This window comes from Eublepharis macularius, chromosome 8 (assembly GCF_028583425.1).
Source record: "Eublepharis macularius isolate TG4126 chromosome 8, MPM_Emac_v1.0, whole genome shotgun sequence".
NCBI lineage: Eukaryota > Metazoa > Chordata > Lepidosauria > Squamata > Eublepharidae > Eublepharis > Eublepharis macularius.
Window position 1 is genome coordinate 127,456,250 of NC_072797.1, and position 18,330 is coordinate 127,474,579.

General features: G+C 44.5%; 1 protein-coding gene across 4 annotated transcripts in view; it reads right to left on the minus strand.

Moving 5' to 3' along the window:
* Nucleotides 1-18,330, minus strand: part of ZNF462 (zinc finger protein 462) — a 170,876-nt gene that overhangs the window by 79,967 nt on the left and 72,579 nt on the right. For all 4 annotated transcript variants that reach the window (XM_054986705.1, XM_054986703.1, XM_054986704.1 and 1 more), the window contains exons 2-3: nt 7,481-7,733; nt 653-6,126 (exon numbers count right to left, since the gene is read on the minus strand). In XM_054986705.1, coding sequence (XP_054842680.1) covers nt 653-6,126; nt 7,481-7,700 — 5,694 coding nt within the window. In that variant the 5' untranslated portion in view covers nt 7,701-7,733. The remainder of the gene's footprint in view (nt 1-652; nt 6,127-7,480; nt 7,734-18,330) is intronic.

The window sequence follows — 18,330 nt, forward strand, 5'->3', positions numbered from 1 at the left end:
AGAACCACAAGTGACAAAAGGCAGAGGTTGGACACTGGTCAGCTTCCCTCAAGTTTTGGTGGGAAATGTCGGCATCCTGGTCTTGCAGCTTGGCTCTCTGACTGCTGTCCAATGGACTTTTCAACTGTCACTTGTCCAACATTCCGCCAAGCGGCCTACATTTCCCGCCAAAACTTGAGGGAAGCTGACAAGTGTCCAACCTGTGCCTTTTGTCACTTGTGGTTCTGCTCCATGTCTTTTCAATAACAGTGCAAACAAAATTCTTTTAGCCATACCAGTACTTGGGAATTGGGAAGGCGACAAGGAGAGAGCAAAAAAAGCAGCATTTTTCTCACACTAGAAGGCCAGTAGGATTTGGCGCCAAAGAGAAATTAGCTTTGGAATTAGGATGGGGAGGAGGCGAGGAGGAAAAAAAATAACGTGCCAGGAGTTCCAGAAAGTGGTGGAAGAAACGAAAGGAAGGGGGTGTAATCAAGCTGCAATGTTTAATTGACTTAGGGCATACTGGCACACTTAAGTCACTGGTGAGCTTGTAGCTCCTCAGCTGCCAAACGGAATGTGCATCTGGACCCTAGTAATGAGAAATCTCCTGGGGGTAGAAAAGGAGAAAGAACATCAAATATAAATATAACATGTGAAAACATATCCTTACCCTCTCTTGTTTGAAATCTATCAATGCACCATCTGTATATTTTTGCTTGCTCAGAAGCTGTTTCCTCCTCTCTTGACGTTTGGCACGCTTCTGGAATTCTTCGTTGTGGCTGTTCAAGTGTGCGGTCAGTTCCGCCGTGCTCTGCAGCTTGCTGTCACAATGCTTGCACTGGAAAGTGGGGCTCTGGAAGCGAACGCCGCTTCCCAGTATGATAAAGTCTCTCTTCAAGTCCTTGCTGTGATGGTCAGTGTAATGCATACACAGCAGCTCGGCTGTGCTGAAGGAGAGTTTGAAACACTTGACGCAGCGGAAAGGGAGCCACTCCATTTCCTGACCCTCAACCTCAACTTCAGGTTTCTCGAAATCAGTCCTCTCCTCTGGTAGGGGGTCTTGCTGTTTTTCATACTCATCAGCATACACGGCTGTGAAATACCCCCCCAGCTTGCTCGCATGCTGTTTCTTAGGGAAGACACCAGGGTGGCGTTTCATATAGTGGGACACAATTCCCTTTTTACTGAAAGACTGGAACGAGCAAAGGGAACATTTCTTCTTCTCCACTGCCCTTCTCAGCTCCTCGCTTAGTTGAGGGGAATCTTCTTTGGGGGGAGATGGGATGATCACTTTGTTGGGTTTATCGCTGACAGTCCTTGAGGCCGCCAAGCAATGCGTATAATAAGCGTCAATATCGTGGCGCTTCTGGTAATGTGCCGCCAAACCTTTACGGATAGGGTTGGTGTAGGAACACAAAGCACATTTGAAGAGGTTGTTCTTGCCTTCTGGCTGTGCCCGCACATTGTTGTGTTTGATACGGTAGTGCCTTGCTATCCCTTTCCTAGTGGAGCAGAAATACTTGCAGAGCTGGCATCGGAACACAGTGTGAGAAACCAAATGGGAACTTGAGAAGTGAGGAGGTGGCACCGAATCATCTCCGATCACTTCCTCGTGGACAATTTCGGGAGAAGGCTTAATTTCAGGGGCTACATCAGGCTCTATGGTGGCAGGTAGCTTAGGAGGAGACTGTGCAAACACATCAAATTCGGGCTGGTTGTGATATTTTTCGTAATGAATTTTGAGTTTCTCTAAAGTACCATGCGTGTAAGGACACAATTTACACCTGTAAGCGCCATAGCCTTGCTTGAAAATCCTGCTCGTCTCCTCCACATCGTTCTGGGTCATGTCTGTCGGCTGTTCGACATCATGCACAAAATCTTCTGCAGTGACCTTTACTGAAGGGTGACGTTTCTGGTAGTGTGTGAGAACGCCATGGATGCGTGTATTTATATATGGACAATGCCTGCATTTATACACGGCTCCCGGGTTGATGTCGATGTCCTGTGCAAAATCCGCAGCTTTCACTTTCATCCCAGGATGTTTTTTGCCGTAATGGGTCAGAAGGCCGTGCAAATTGTTGTACTCTGACTGGCACACTGTGCACTGGTAGGGCGTTGAAGATATCGCAGGGTTTACAGATGTGAGCTGGATCGCTTTGTCTTGAGAAAGGTGTGTGTCCTCAACGTACTCTGTATCCTGATCCTGTGGTGCTGATGCTGCTATCTGGTCTTCAGAATTTATCCTGGCCCCGGTATCATTGGGAGCTGGGTTGGCTTTCTCAGCAGCATCTTTCTCCTTTATGATATCTAGCAACACCGATTCATCCCCATTCATAGCCCACGGATGAAAAGCTTGGTAGTGATTGGTAATGTCCCAAATGGAAGAAGCTTCAAAAATACAGTCTCTGCATTTATATGTTTTCATCTCCGATGGTATCAGTAAGGCTGGAGGCGAAGGATCTGGTCCTGCCCAGAGCTTTGTTGCCATATATGTATAGTCAACGTAATGCTCGGGATGCCGCCTTTGGTAATGCACAAGCAAGCCACTGGGCTCAGCATGAGAATAGATACACCATTCACAGTGATATCCCGCTTCTATTAAGCCGTCCAAAAACGCCCATCGCAAAATAGAAGTGACTGTGGCTTTCAGGCTTGGGTGGTCCTTTTTAATATGCTTCCGCAAGGCATAGAAATAGGGAGAGGTATAAGAACACTGCCTGCATTTGAGAGCTCTCAGCTTCGTCTTTTCGCGTTCGGCATTCGAGCTGTGAATCTGCATGCCGCCAACGGAATTTTTCTGGCCACGATCACAAAGGCTTCTGATTGTGGCAGTGTGCTGCCTAATCACGTCCGCGTTGGCTTTGAAATCGCGATGCTTCTTTTGGTAATGTATGAGCACGCCTTTCACCGTCCGGTTTCCATAATCACAGTGCTGGCAAAAGAACATTTCATTCTCCAAAGGAGCTACAGCACTCTCAGCATTGCCCCTGTTAAGCTGTTGCATAGATCCAGGCGGCCGATGAATACCAGGAGGCATATCCCCAGCTCTCATCATGGCTGCAGTGGGAGGTGCTTGCCGAATGTATTTGGCGGTCACCTTAATCTCTGGATGCCTCTTCTGGTAATGCACCAGCACTCCAACCACTGACCGGTTGCTGTAAGAGCAGTGTTTGCAGTAGTAAAGCTCAGTCGTAAGATCTGGAGGTGGTGGAGGGGGCAGTTGAGAAGGCATGCTGGACATTTTGGGGGAAACAGGCGATCCCATTTCATAAGCCATCTGAGCCAGAGCTGAGCCCCTCTCGACAGAGACAACCCGCATTGTTTTCTGAATCCTGAAATACGAAGCCTTCTCTTCAGGGTGTTTTTTCTGGTAATGTACCAAGACAGAATGCATATTAGGACTTGCAAACGAGCAAACGTCACAATCGTAAACCACAACACTATTCACAGAGGAGTCTTTCTGGCTATCGGATTCAGGACTATTGCCTTTTGAAGCGTTTTTGCTAAAGGCAGTGGGCATGCTAGTCCCGCGCGCAACTGGAGTGGAAGTGGCCAGACTTTTGGGGGCAGAATTTAAGATTTCTCTCAGAGTTTGCGACTCTGAGCCTAACCCTTCTTGCTGCTCAACCACATAGCTTGAGAAGATCATTGCATTGTTAATTTTAACTGTCGGGTGCATTCTTTGGTAATGCGGCATTAGGCTCCTAACATTGGGGCTGGTGTAAGAGCAGAAGCGACATCGGTAGATAAGATCCGAGTGGTCAAAGTTGAGTACATTCATGGCTTCCGGATGATGCTCGCCGTAATGTTGCTGCAAGTCTTCAAAGTTTGTATAATCAATGTAACATTCAAGACATCTGTACACTGCACTGTGGTCATTGGGATCTAAGATATACCTAAAGCTAAATTTAATGTACGGATGCATTCGCTGGTAATGCGTGCTAACACTCCTGGCGGATTTGTTGCTAAAGTCACAGTGTTTACAATAATAAAGCCTTCCAGAATCGCCATAGTCAGAATTGTCATTGTTATGATCAGATCCATACATGCTCGACTGGCTGCCCAAAACCGACGAATTCAGTCCTTGGTCCTTCAAGCCAACTGCAGAACAATAATACTCTTCCTCATCCTCAGATATAGTTAACTCAATTTCTGCACCATTTGTTGAGTTGTAATCATGTGAGATGTTTCTGTAACTGGGTTCTTTCTGAGATTCACCAGCTTCTCTTCCCCACATTTGTTGTGAAGTAAATGATGCAATTTCCATCAATTGCTCTGCTTGTTCTTCTTCCTTGTCCAGCTCTACCTCTATCTCCACTTCATTATCTTCCTCTTCCTCCTCGTCATCCTCTACATTAATCACCGAATCTTCTTGTTGCTTGTTTTGACTGATTTTGCTTTGCAGGTTACTAGCTATCTCATCAATCCTTGTTCTCTTCTTCACTGGTGACAGGTCTAGAGGAAAGTCATTGGACATCTTTCTAGAAGCTTTAGCAACAAAGTTGTTTTTAGAAGACAGTCCAAGAATTGAGGTCTGGCTTTTCTTCACAGTGCTGGGAGAGGCATGAGTATCGGGTTCACTGTCTTGTGGTGTGTTTGACGATGGCCCCTCGTATTTTGGCAAGTTGTCACAAAACGAATGCTTGTGTTGCTGATGAACCCGAAGACCTTTCAAAGTAGTCGTAGAATAATTGCACATGGTACATTTATAGGGATGTTGTGAGTTGGATTGTGGAGACTGTTGCTGTTGCTGCAAGGAATCCATCATCCCCCCAGACTTCCTGCCGTTTATATTGCCTCCTTCATAGGATACTGTGCTTTCATTCAAAGAAGAGGCTATGCTCTCAGTTTGGGAATTCACGGCATCCCAGTCTGATGCTACACCTGTATGACACTGTTTATGAGCTCCAAGTTTGAACGAGCTCTTACAAGTAAAAGGACATTCATCACATTTGTATACTGCTGTCTTTCCAGAGAGATGGATGTTTTCAATATGGCGGGAAATGCTCCGCCGATGCATGGTGAGGAAAGGACAGAAAGGACACTGGAATCTGTTCATAAACCTCCGAAATGGGATCCCTTTTGTTTCTAATAACTTGTGGCCCTCAGATCCCATCAGTTGCTCCGCAGTTAGTCCAGAAGCCTGGTGATCCATGGAGTTCAACCCATTCTCGCTGTCTAGTTCATTCAGCTCGTCATCAGAACTTGAGTCATTGAGTATACTGTTCGTATCCATATCAACAGAAGAATTCGCCATGTCAGCAATCCCGTAACGAGATCTGTCACACATACTAACAATGCCCGAGTTGTGAGGTGCCTTATGTTTCATATGAGGATAAGAAAGAGAAGAAAACTTTGAAGAAGCAGAAGAGTTGGACCTGACAAGGGAGTTATTCATAGAGCTCCTGAAGTTTGAGACGTTCGCATTTGGCATCTCCCGTCCAGAAGCATTCATAGGGATATAGTTGGAATTCTGGTTGGGGCTTGGTGGACCCTTGCTCGATATATCTTGCATACTGGTCCCATCCTGTTGCTGCCTCAGGCTGGACAATATTTTCACCATGCTGCGATGCTTCTTCATCATATGGTCGCACCAGCGTTCCCTCCGAGGCGTCTGATAACTACACCATTCGCAACAAAAGTTGCCCCTTGACTTGGTTAAAGGCTTGACCATAGACTCCAAGATGCTGCGTTCTACAACTTCGGCTGGAAGTTCCTTGCAAGGGTCCTGCACTGGCACAGATGTCGATGCTGATTCTGATATAGCGGCTGCAGCAGCAGGGGGAGCAGAGCTCTCTTTCAGGCTGTTTTTGTGGTACATTTTCTGGTGTTTAATAATCCTTGCACGCCTTGGAGATTTGTAGGTGCAGAACTGGCAAGAAAAAACCTTACCAAAGCCCTCGTGCATCATGATGTTGTAATTTAAGGATCCGGCGCCTGGCGATCCAACCGGCGATCCTCCTCCAGCCTGAGCTCCATGCACTTTCCGTGTATGTTCTATGAGGAGGTTTTTGGATCTGAAGTAACGCACACAGAATTTGCACTGGAAAAACTTGTTTGCCGGTTTAGAGAGCATATGCTGGCCATAATAACTCTGGCTATGGCTATAGTAACTTCCAGTCCCCAGCTGAGCTGCGTTTTGTCCTGAAGAGCAAAAAAATAATAATCAATAATTAAAAAAGGATTTTAGAAAGTGCTGCATTATTATAGTGCCTCGATCAGAAAAAAAAATCTGCTGTAAGCACTAATTTTATTATTTACTTTCTATGACGTAATAAAATGGACCCGTCACTTACAGCTCCTTTCCAGGTAAGGCTGGAAATTAAACACATGAACGAATGAGAGATTTGACAAGTAAATGTTTTTTTTTTAAAAAAAATTAAATATATATTGTTTGCACTATTCATAAGAGCAAAATGATATTAAAAACAAAAAAGGAACAGTAAATAATTGCATTCAAAATAATAATGGAATAAGATGCTGGTTTAATTTAGATGTCACTTTGAGCCAAGCCACAAGTGACGCCTGACACAGGTTGGACACTTGTCAGCTTCCCTCAAGTTTTGATGGGGAATGTAGGCATCCTGGTCTTGCAGCTGTAATGGAGAGCCAAGCTGTAAAACCAGGACGCCTACATTTCCCATCAAAACTTGAGGTAAGCTGACAAGTGTCCAACCTGTGTCAGGCGTCACTTGTGGCTTGGCTCTTTGTTTACCTCTAAACAGACAACCAAGTATCCGCCAATAAAATGAATGAGTGAATGAATATTGTTGCCGATATTTCTCCTGGAATGAGCAAACACTAGTGTGCAACCAACTATCAACAGACTTCATTGAGTGGCCTTTCCCCTTTCCCTCTCTTGCTGCAGCCTGAAATCTATTTCCTGGGGGTCAACAGACCCTCAGGGACACCATAGGTGACAAAGTTAGGGGTCTGCAATAGGAGATGGGAATTGGTAGAAATCACTGTCCCCTCTTTCGATAATCCAAATGCCATTCCATAAGAAGAACCGCATGGTTGGATACATTGCTTTCACCAGACTGGAGGGTGCGGGTGGAGTAGACACACATATGTTATACAACTACACTTGCATGCACACTCATACACATAACTATTGTCCTAAAATGCACTCAGCTTTCCAAGAAAGCAATGATGTAATGGCTGAACGGAGGAGTTTTTAAAGCAAGTCAGAAGCTGCAAGCCATGGTAATTGGGGATAAATGATAACGACTATGATTTTTTTCATAGATGACGCAACATAGGATTGCAACAAAATCCCAGCGGCTGACTGCCTACTTACAGGCCAGAGCCACTGTCTTTTCAATGTGTATGTCTTGAGTGTTTGGCCACCAATAAAGCAGTTTCTGTTATTACTGGTATTGGTTCAGAATGGGCAACCAACAGGCCAATAGGTTGGCAATGTGAGAGCTCTGGAGCAGATCGGTCATTAACACAAAAACATTTCAAAGGCAGAAGTGGGAAAGGTGCAGGTTTTTACCTGCCATCTCATCTGTAATTGCGAATTCATCTTTAACAGAAGAATATTCCACCTCAGCCTGGTCTCCACCATCCATAGAACTAAACCTTGACTGGCTTGGAGTTTCCTCGGAAACGTCCGTGGGCTGCAGAAACGCGGTATGAACATCCTGAATGTGAGCTTTCAGATCTTCATAGGATGGTGCTCGAAAATCACAACCATCACATTGCAGCACCTCCATAGTCCTTCGTGGTAAGTTTTACATTAGGAAATTCTGAAAGAGAAAAAAAAAAACCAAGCAGGTGAGTACACAGGAAACAACCTTATCCCGAGACAGACTACAATTCTATCAAGGTCACTATTATCCAGCAGCTTTACAGAGTTTCTGGTAGATCCTTTTACCGGGAGATAGTGGAGACCGAGCCTTGGGTGTTTTAACATGCAAAGCCAATACTGTGCTACTAAGCCACGGCACTCTCCGCAACGCACGCATTCAGAGAAACACAATTCAATGAAACAAATGGTTATTTATTGGCCAACAACATTATTACACTAGTGCAAATTTAGCAATGAGCAAATGTCAGAAGGCATTTAAGACTTTTATTCTCTCTCTCGTACACTCACACTCTTGCAGGCATCTCAGGTGATTCTGAGAAATACTGAGACACGTGACTTATAGCTACTGTGTTCACAGGCCTTTTTATATATAAGTTTTTGTTAGAGAAAGACTGATGTAACAGCAAAACTCAGGAAGTATGGTAGCAAGCAGGGCTTTTTTTCAGCTGGAACATGATGGAACAGAGTTCCGGAACCGCTTGAAAATGGTCACATGGCTGGTGGCCCCGCCCCCTGATCTCCAGGCAGAGGGGAGTTGAGATTGCCCTCTGTGTCGCTGCGTGGAGGGCAATCTAAACACCCCTCTGTCTGGAGATCAGGGGGCGGGGCCACCAGCCATGTGACCATTTTCTCCGAGGGCAACCCACTGAGTTCCACCACCTCTTTTCCCAGAAAAAAAGCCCTGGTAGTAAGGCACTAAACAATAATATGCAACCCTCACTGCCCCACCAATTGTTACGGGAGGGTCTTTTCAAACCCTTTCCGAAACACTGAACAAATAGCTCAATTAACTATTTATTGATTGCATTACATGTTTCACTTTTCTGCAATCAACTCTGAGTACATCACTCTAGTTCATCCTCACACCAAGTTTGTGAGGTAGGATAAAAGATAACGGCTGACCCAAGTCACCTAACAAGCTTCATCACGGAGGTGGGATTTACCAGGTGGTAAATCCAACTAGTAAAGTATAAGACACAACCACTTCATTGCAAATATTTTTACTTGCAATATACCTTTCCAAATTATTATTTTTGGCATTATAGAGGTAAATTTGTGCATTATTCTAATACATGAATTATTTTAAAATCTCAGTTTTTACTGAGCTTGAGAGCATGAAACACCTCATTCTTTTCCTGCCATGCAATAGAGATCTCTCAATGGGATGACGGGAATCTGATCTTTTGCCATTTTTCCTATACCTTTTAATTCTATTTTCAACTACAAGAAGCAGTAAACAAATACTAGTTTAATGTAGCAGTGGAAGTTCAGAACATCATCTGTTAAAAAAGTTTCCCCATAGGTCTAAGGAGAAAAGTTTTTGTTGGACTCAAAATATTTAGCTCTCTGTACAAAGAAGTGCACGTAAAAGATCTGGTAGGGGGTTAAAAAAAGAAGTAATTTTACTCCAGCGTTGCATGGATCCAGTAGCAACTATTAGATTAATGAATGAATGGTTTCTTTTAAAGTCTCCTCACATGCTTCAGCAGGTCACATTAAATCTAGGAGCTCCACAAGTCCAAGAAATGGAACCCAGCCAAAAATATGTCCTCATGAAAATTCCATCCTCTTATTGTTAAGTAATAGAAAAGTTACTGCTCCAGCAAGTTCAGTCCCAACAACGTCCTGTCAATGTAATCAAGAAAGGCACTGCTGGCAGGAATCCGTCTCAAAGTTAAGATCCTTCTAGTAGCATGACTTAAAAAGACAACGCCAAAAATCCTTTTTTGGACAGCGAGAGCACAGAGGCCCTTCCACCAACAGGATTCTGAACGCTGCGCTATTCGATCCCCAACTCTCCTTCCTCTTTGCACCCTTTCTCCTTCTTTCTTCTTTCTGCCTTCTTCCCAGCTAACAAAGTTAGCAACTCTCAAGATACTCAAATCTTTTATGTGCAAGCACCAGACCAGACTGTGTGTGGAAGAGGTTGCTATCTGCTCTGGATCAAATTACAGCAGTGAGCACGGAGGCCCCACCCCACAAGGCTCCTTTAGCACAGTCCATTAGACCTGAAAACAATTTTTCCCCCCTCTTCTCTCTCTTTCCATGGTGCCACAGACGACTCCTGAATTTAGAATGCTTGGAGGGGGGAGACCAGATCCACCAGTCTTATTTGCCCATCCTCCATCCTCAAACCAAGTTTAGTCCTTTCATCTGAGCCAAACAAGCCACAAGCTCTGCTGAATGAGTTTATCACACTTTCAAGAGATATGTGCTCCTGCGTCACTGAAGCTTTAAGACTCAGTAAGCTGCCCTAGTCCTCTGAGCTTCAGAAGAGAAAGCACAGCCATTTTACCTCAGACAAGTCATGTACTCAGAGAGATGGGCTCAGAGCTCCTCTCGCCAGCGCTCAACATGGCTTCACTGATCCTCAGTCTCATCTCCAGCACACACACACGCCTCTCTTTCCCCATTACTACAACTCTGAGGTGAAGGAATCAGCTTTGTAAGAGGAGCAGCAGACCCTTCTCAGCCCTTTCAGGAAAAATGAGCTGCCCGAAGCGTCCCACCATGCTGCCAGCCCCCAACATCTTTCCTCCCCGCCTTAAGAAATCCATGGGACAAAACATCTCATGGTGAACGTCCTTTTCCTATCTCATGAAACGTTCCAGCCACACCAGCCTTTGCCAGAAGCTAAGGGTTTGCCCAAAATTGTCCTTCTGACTGAGCAAAACCGTAGAAAGGGTGACATAAAAATAAAATAGGGAAAGGAGAGAGAGAGAGAGAAAGAAGAGAGGGAGGGGGAAGCCCTCCAGCAAGCCTCAACCTCTTGGGAGTCGTTCTTCTATGCACAGAAGACATACCATCTGATTCTGCCTGCCAGATTCCAAAGTCTAATGACCTTTGTTAATTACCAGCCAAGCTGTCTGCCTGAGGAAGCTTTGCCAATAGGCACACCCTTCTGCACAAAGGCTGGAGCTATTCCTTTTGGAGAGAGGTTCTCTGAAAGCTCCATTGTGCAGGAAAAGGAGGAGGGAAAGAGGGGGGTGGAATCTCTTCCTTTAAGTATGCCGGGTTCTTTAAGGAACACAAGTGACGAATGGCCTTCCCTTTACCATCTCTTCTCGTTTGCAAAAGTTGGCTCGGGGAAAGGTGACGGTTGGGGAATGGAAGATTTCTCCAGAAGATAAAGCTCGACTTCTGCACTGAATGAGGAAAGCAAGGTTAGGAAAACGGCCATTTGTGAGCGCTACCATCTCCTGGGATAGTTATTTTTCAAGGACGCTAATTCGGGCCTTCCTATACATAAAAACACTCAGGCGAAATATTCATCATAATCTCCAGCAAAGGAAATTTGACAGCAGTGTGATCACCAAAAATGAACGGGGATAATCTCTTGTGTAAATCCTACTGAAATGAACGGGGGCTACAGGACCGGGCTTGTTCACAAGAACTTCCAGGATGACCGTGTCCATTGGTGTAGATATTTTAAAAAGAGGACTAGCCTTTTAAAATGGACTCTAATTTTAACAAAGCAGTTCCCAGGTCACACACAAGGTAAATAATCTTGGCTGGCAACAATTTTTGCCAGGCATATTTTAATGGTCTTCAGTTTCATATTTTCCACCAAAATCAAATGACACTCGTTTTTTTTTTATTTTGCTCCTTAAGCATTTCTTGTCATGGTTCAAATATTTCAGGAAGGAGGAAATCCCCCAAAGAGCCAACATGGCTTAAGTGATCAAGAAAATCTGAAATATGCTGTCTGTATTTCTTTGTCCATGGGAGATAAAGAGCAAAGGGACCCATCTGTCAGCCGAAGAATGGAGCTCATTTTCACTGCCGATGATAATATGCTGTCAAGATGCACATGAAAGAGAGATATATGGAAACAATATCGGCATATTTGTCCATAATGACAAAGGCAGCAGTCACAACATTTCTGTGTGGTTGTTACCAGAAATGTGTACTCTCAAATTTTCCAACAAAGTTACCTAAAATCTGTACCAACAAACTCAGAATTTGGCAACCAGAATAAAAGTCAAGCAATCAGCACAAACTTGCACAACGTCGGGTTTTTTTTCATAATTTAATTTGGCTTCTACAATCCCGGATTGTAAATAAATGAGAATTTCAGGAGATTCTGGGAATATGAGCAGCAAAGGCCGGACAAAGAGTTGTATTTATGTGAAACGGTTATAACCTAGGGGAGCCCACATGCCACAAATATTATATGAAATTCCAATTCAGTTCTATTGCTACATAGGGCCAGTCTGGAAAAAACCGTGAGACTTTGGATTTTTTTCCTTTAAATCAAGTAGAAACCATCTTCCCACACCCACAGAAGCAATGGCACAACTGAGGGAAGTGCAAAAGCAGCTTGTACAGAAAATACTTCATTTATTTAAATTCAAATATTTATTTAAATTTTTAAAAGTCCTTTAGCTTTCTGGAACCCAGTGATTAAAAAAAAATACTAAAAAAATCTGAAACCTTTCAAGTGTCAGTGCATAAATGTTCTCAGTTATAACCAGATCACTACCACAGAGTTTACTTTAAACACATCTTCTCCAGAACACACTATTTAAAGATTACAGGGAAAGTTTTTATCTGGCTCACTGAAGATACTGAATAAAATGGCTAAGGAGTTAAACACATGTTGGCATTTTCACAAGACCCAGATGAATATGGACCATACCACACATTCACGGGAAGATTGTTGAAGGGAAAAATTGCCTAGTGGTAAGAGAGAACCAGTTTGGTGTAGTGGTTAAGAGCAGCAGGACTATAATATGGAGAGCCAGGTTTGATTCCCCACTCCTCTGCTTTAAGCCAGCTGGGTGACCTTGGGTGAGTCACAGGTCTTGTAGTGGTTAAGAGCAGTAGGACTATAAGCTGGAGAGCCAGGTTTGATTCCCCCCACTTCTCCGCTTGAAGCCAGCTGGGTGACCTCGGCTAGTCACAGTTCTCTGGAGCTCTCCCAGCCCCACCCACCTCACCAGGTGATTGTTGTAGGGATAATAACAACATACTTTGCAAACCGCTCTGAGTGGGTGTTAAGTTGTCCTGAAGGGCGGTATATAAATTGGATGTTGTTGTTGTTATAAAGTTGTACTGGGAATCCACCCACAAGCTTGAGGAATGCAAAAATGTAGCAGGATTTGCTGTCTTCATACAATGTAAACAACTCCTCATAATAGAATGAAGAAGGCCTTAACATTGGTCTAATCTGCTGCCTGCACTGGAGATAGATTAGTCTACCAGAAATACTGTTTGAAACAGCACCGTGATTCAACAGCCTGCTAATTATAGACCTTATAAACCTTCAAGAAATAGAACCTGAAGTACCACAAGACAAGCAACACCACAGGGCATTAGTTTTTTTTCCTGCTGTACAAACCTTGATTTCCTGCTGTACAAACCTTGATACAGTTAGCCAGTATTTGCCACTGCAAAACTTTCTAATGTAGCACTTACATTATTAATAATTTTTCTTTACATGTTTACGTTTTGTGTTTGAGTGTGCATCTTCCATGCAAATTTGTAAAAATTTTTGAAAATCTGCAGTTGTCTACGTTGTAGATAAAACACTGTTCCCAGCAAACTGTGGCTTGCAATTTAGAAACCATCCTTAAGAATACACCACCTCCTCCCACACTCAATTATTTTGTAGAGAATTCCCACCACCCTTTATTAGGAGCAGACCATTACTGAAAATTACACATGCAACAATACAAAGTAGATTCCTTCATTTTCAGGGTTTGCAAATCCAATTCAATTTCAAATTTTGGATTATGGTTGGGGTGGCCAACTCCAGGATGGAAAATTCCAGAGATCTGGGGGTACAGTGTAGGGAGCGTAAAATGTGGGAAGAGACTTCAGCAGGTTATAAGGCCATAGAGTCTACCCTCCAAAACAGCCATTTTCTCCAAGGAACTAATTTTTGTATTCTGGAGAGATCTCCAGGCCCCACTTTAGGATTGCCTTCTGTCTGCTTATGGAGGAAAAACTCCCACTGATAATCTCTATTGTTCACCAATGCTCCGAGTGGCACTGCCAGAAAAAATAAGAAAAAAATCACCAGCTTCTGCACAGGCATGTCACTTCTGGTTACAATCCAAAATTGACAATGGGTAGCTCTAGGAATCACTGGAAACTCTATGGTAGAGTTTATCATGGATTTTCTGGCAATTCCTAAACTGCTCGATGTCACTTCCAGGTTGTATCCAGTAGTGATGTAGAGATGTCAGCAAAGTCACACCCCCCCTCATATACCTGTCCTCTAACGCTCCTGCTGGTTGCTAGGCTTGACCTGGTAACTCTATCCCACCTGGTGGTTGACAACACTATTTATGATGCAACAGTGGTTAGCAATTATGCATTTGTTAACAAGTGGCTAAAAGAAAGAAAGGATGAGTTGGAATTTGCTTCAGAGAGTGGATGACAAAGCATGCATTTCCAAGACTGGCACTAGGGCTTATTTTCAAGATTCCACACATCGGCCTCTGTACAACTGGGCAGCTGGCAAGACACTCAGTGCTTAAAAGGAAAGTCTAAAATCATGAGTTCTCTACTCCCAGACATAAAATATAGCCCTCATTCCCTTATTAAACTAGGGTTGCCAATCCCCCTCCCGCTCACCTTTCTGGCAGGGGGAACATGCCTCCCCGGGCACCCCTTTCCACCCCGGGGGAACACGCCTCCCTGCTGTGCACTGCAGCGGCCCTATTCAGGCCAGATTTGGGCCAAATTTGGTCTGAATAAGGCAGAATCAGGCCACTGTGGTGTGTGGGAGCAATCCTGTGTTCCACAGCAGCTCAATTTGGCCCGATTCAGGCCCAGATCAGGCAGATTTGGGCCCCATTGGGCCTTTGGCCTCCCTGTGGAGCACTGGAGCGCTCCCAGGGCAGCACATGGCCTGCATCATGATGTCACTTCTTGGAGACAACAAAACATAGGTGCTGGGTCTCCAACCTCCCGCCTGGGAAGTTGAGGGACCTGGAAGCCCTATCTTAAATTATCCTAGATGCCTTTGGGACAGTAGGGCCAGGACTTTTTCAGTCCTGGCACCAACCTGGTGGAACTCTCTGTCTGTGGAAACTAGGTCCCAGTGGGATTTATTATCTTTCCCCTGGGTCTGTAAGACAAGAGAAGTTCTGCCAGGCATATGGCTGAGGCTGAAGAATGGGCGAGCTCCTTTTGCCAGTCTCCTGTTGAGGGATGGTGTTGAAAACGTTCTCACCCCGGTTGTCCAACGACTCGCCTAAGGTTGTATACCGTCTCCCACTCCATGGGATGTATTGGATTGGTTTTGCTAAAAGGGGCTGCTGTGTGGAGTTGCTGCCTTCTGGAACGGGCACTGAATTTTATGTTTTTAATGTGTTTTAATGTAGTTTTATTACTTGATGTTGCCTGCTCTGAGTCCACTTGTGGGGACAGCGGGCTATAAATTTTAATAACAATAACAATAACAATAACAATAATAAATCATATTTAGAAGAGGTAAATTCAGACTTCAACATGTCTACAGTAGAGCTCTGCCTGGCCTTTTGTAGCAATGCTTGGGTGAGAGAGAGAGAGAGAGAGAGAGAGAGAGAGAGAGAGAGAGAGAGAGAGAGAGAGGAAATGGGTGAACGGATGTGGCTATTGTTGATAAGCAGCAAGAGTTGGAGAGGTTATATGTTATAGTGACCTTGAGCTGGAGAGAAGCCTGAATTGTGTGGGGCCTTCCGCCTCACTTAGATCTGATGTGGTAGAAGACCAACAGCAAGGGAGGAAGTAGACAGAGGCTGAACCAGTCAAAAGCTGCTTACGAACACTGAAGAAAATACCAAGCTAGAAATTTGTGGCTTCCATCGGGCTGGGCTGAAGTTCCCTAATATATAAATAAGTTCATGCTTGAAGATCTTGTTACCAAAAAGGACATTAGAGATATCTACATGCACGCACACACACCAATGACTTCACTGGTGCTATGCAAGCTTGGCAGTCACCCGTGGGCTTTGACGTGTAGAATACACTATTTGTCTGGCCCTCTGGAGTAAGTGAAAAGCGGTAGGTCACTGCAATGTTGAGAACATCTTTTGTGCAACTGGGTAACTTGCAAAAAAACAACAACCCCCAAACCCTTGGCTCTCAAAAGGGAATTCTAAAACCATGAGCTATACCATCAAAAAACAAGATGTTTTAAAGGTGGTAGCAGGCAAAGGAGCAGGGACCATTCAACAGAAGTAGAATCTTAGATTCTCAGAAGAGTTTTGAATGCCTTCTCTGAAACCTCAGTGCAAAGGTACACAAGCCAAACCAATGAAACAAGACAGGCATATAAATAGGAGCACTGCCTGCTGAAACTATGCTCCCACCTTGATAGAAAATTACTTGATTGATTTATTGAGAAAATTTATAACCTGCCTTCTTACCATGAATGTCACACTCAAGGGGCTAACAAGGATTTAAAAGCATACTATGAATCAATAATGATATGAAGAACAAACAAACTAATAAACCCATAAAGCATAGATTAAAAGCAGCAGGATCGTTTTTTTAAAAAAAACAAACACTATGCAAGTTTCACAGCTGTTAAAAACACTAAGACTATAGTACAGCAGGATTTGTGTAAATTTGGGCAGCACATAACAAAATTTTCTGATAAAACAATAATCATTAACAGCATGGGACCATTTCCTCATTCCAAAAGCTTTTCAGAATAAAACTTTTTTTTTTAACTGCTCAATGGAGGGCCAAAAACTGAACAGGTCTGATGCTCTTCCAAGGAATGGGAGTCTGTGACGTAAACATGTAGACTTAGGGCCATTTCACACATAGCCTGGATGTGCCGCTTCCTCATGTCACAATGATAAGGAAGCAGAGAGAGATCCCCATTTGTGCAAATGCTTGCATGAATGAAAGTTCCCTTTAATGATGGGCCTATGCACTGTAAAGGTTCCCTTTAATGATGGGCGTATGCACTGTAAGGGAGCATGCCCAAATCAGGAGCTCACTCCCGCACCCAACCACACGGATAACCCGTGCTTCTGGGCACCATGTTAACATATGCCTGTTGATTCCTGTTCCCCTGGAATTTTAACGGTATCAGTGGGAGGACATAAGAAGAGCCCTGCTGGATCAGAACAGTTGTTCATCTAGTCCAGCATCCTGTCATACCAAGCGGCCAGGGCTCATTTCGAGGGGGAACGCACAAGAACGCAGTTCCGGCAGTTCCCCAAAGAGGTCACATGTCAGGTAGCCCCGCCTACCTGATTCTCGGCCATTTTGGACCTCAGCCTGGATTGGGGCCGTAACGGCCTGGATCGGGCCTCTGATGGGTGGTAGATCACTCTCCCGCTCATCAGCGGCCCAATCCTGACCATTTTGGGCCCCTTTTTGGCCATTTTCAGCCCCTTTTTGCCATTTTGGGCCCAATTTCAGCCCTGAATGGCCAAGATTGGGTCTAAAACAGCCAGGATAGGCGATGTCAGGGGGTGTGGCATATGCAAATCAGTTATGCTAATGACACACTTCTGGTGATGGCAAGAGGCGTGGCATATGCTAATGAGTTATGCTAATGAGTTCCTCCTGCTCTTTTTCTATGAAACTACCCCTGCAAGGGGCCAACCAGTTACTCTGGACTAGGGTCAACAATAGGCCATAGAGGCCAACACTTTGCCCTGATGTTGCCTCCTAGCAGTGGTATTCAGAGGGTTTATAAAAAATGTATTGTTTCATATAATTTGTTCAAAAGGATCTGCCAAAATTCTGGCACTCTTCTGAAACAAATAACATTGCAAAGCTGAAATCGGATGACAGGTACAATGCTGAACGTTACTAGTCCAAGCCTGTAAATAAAAATCTACATCTGTTGAACTTGAACAGTGTGTATGGTTCTGCATCAGCAATCCCAGTCTGCGAAGGGATTCATCTCCCAAACAGTATTGATCTAGTTTTTAATTTACCCACCAGTATGGTGTGGAGGCGGTGTCAGATTAGATTAGAAAAACTCAGGTTCAAGTCAAAGGAAAGCCCACCGCAACCTGGAATGTTGTTTTTGGGAGACAGGGGGCTTCCAGGACCAGTATTGTGGAGGGGGGGGAGACATTTGGGGCTGCAACAGGAGTGGGGAGGCAAGAATGTTATACTCCATGGGTAGAAATCCTTCCATCTCCTCCTCTATCCAGGCTGGTGGAGGCCTAGTCAAGCTCCAACCATACGCCTGGTGGAACATCTCCGTCTTACACAGGGGTCATTTCGTAGAAAAAGAGCTGAAGGAACTCATTAGCATAACTCATTGGCATATGCCACGCCGCTAGACACCAACAGAAGTGTGTCATTAGTATAACTAATTTGAATATGCCACACCCCCTGATATCACCTATCCTGGCTGTTTTGGATCCAATCCTGGCCATTCAGGGCCAAAATTGGGCCCAAAATGGCAAAAGGGGGCTGAAAATGGCTGAAAAGAGGCCCAAAATGGTCAGGATCCGGCTGCTGCTGAACAGGAGAGTGATCCACCACCTGTCAGAGGCCCGATCCGGGCTGTTTTGGCCCCAATCCAGGCCAAAATGGGCCCAAACGGCCGAGTCAGGTGAGCGGGGCCA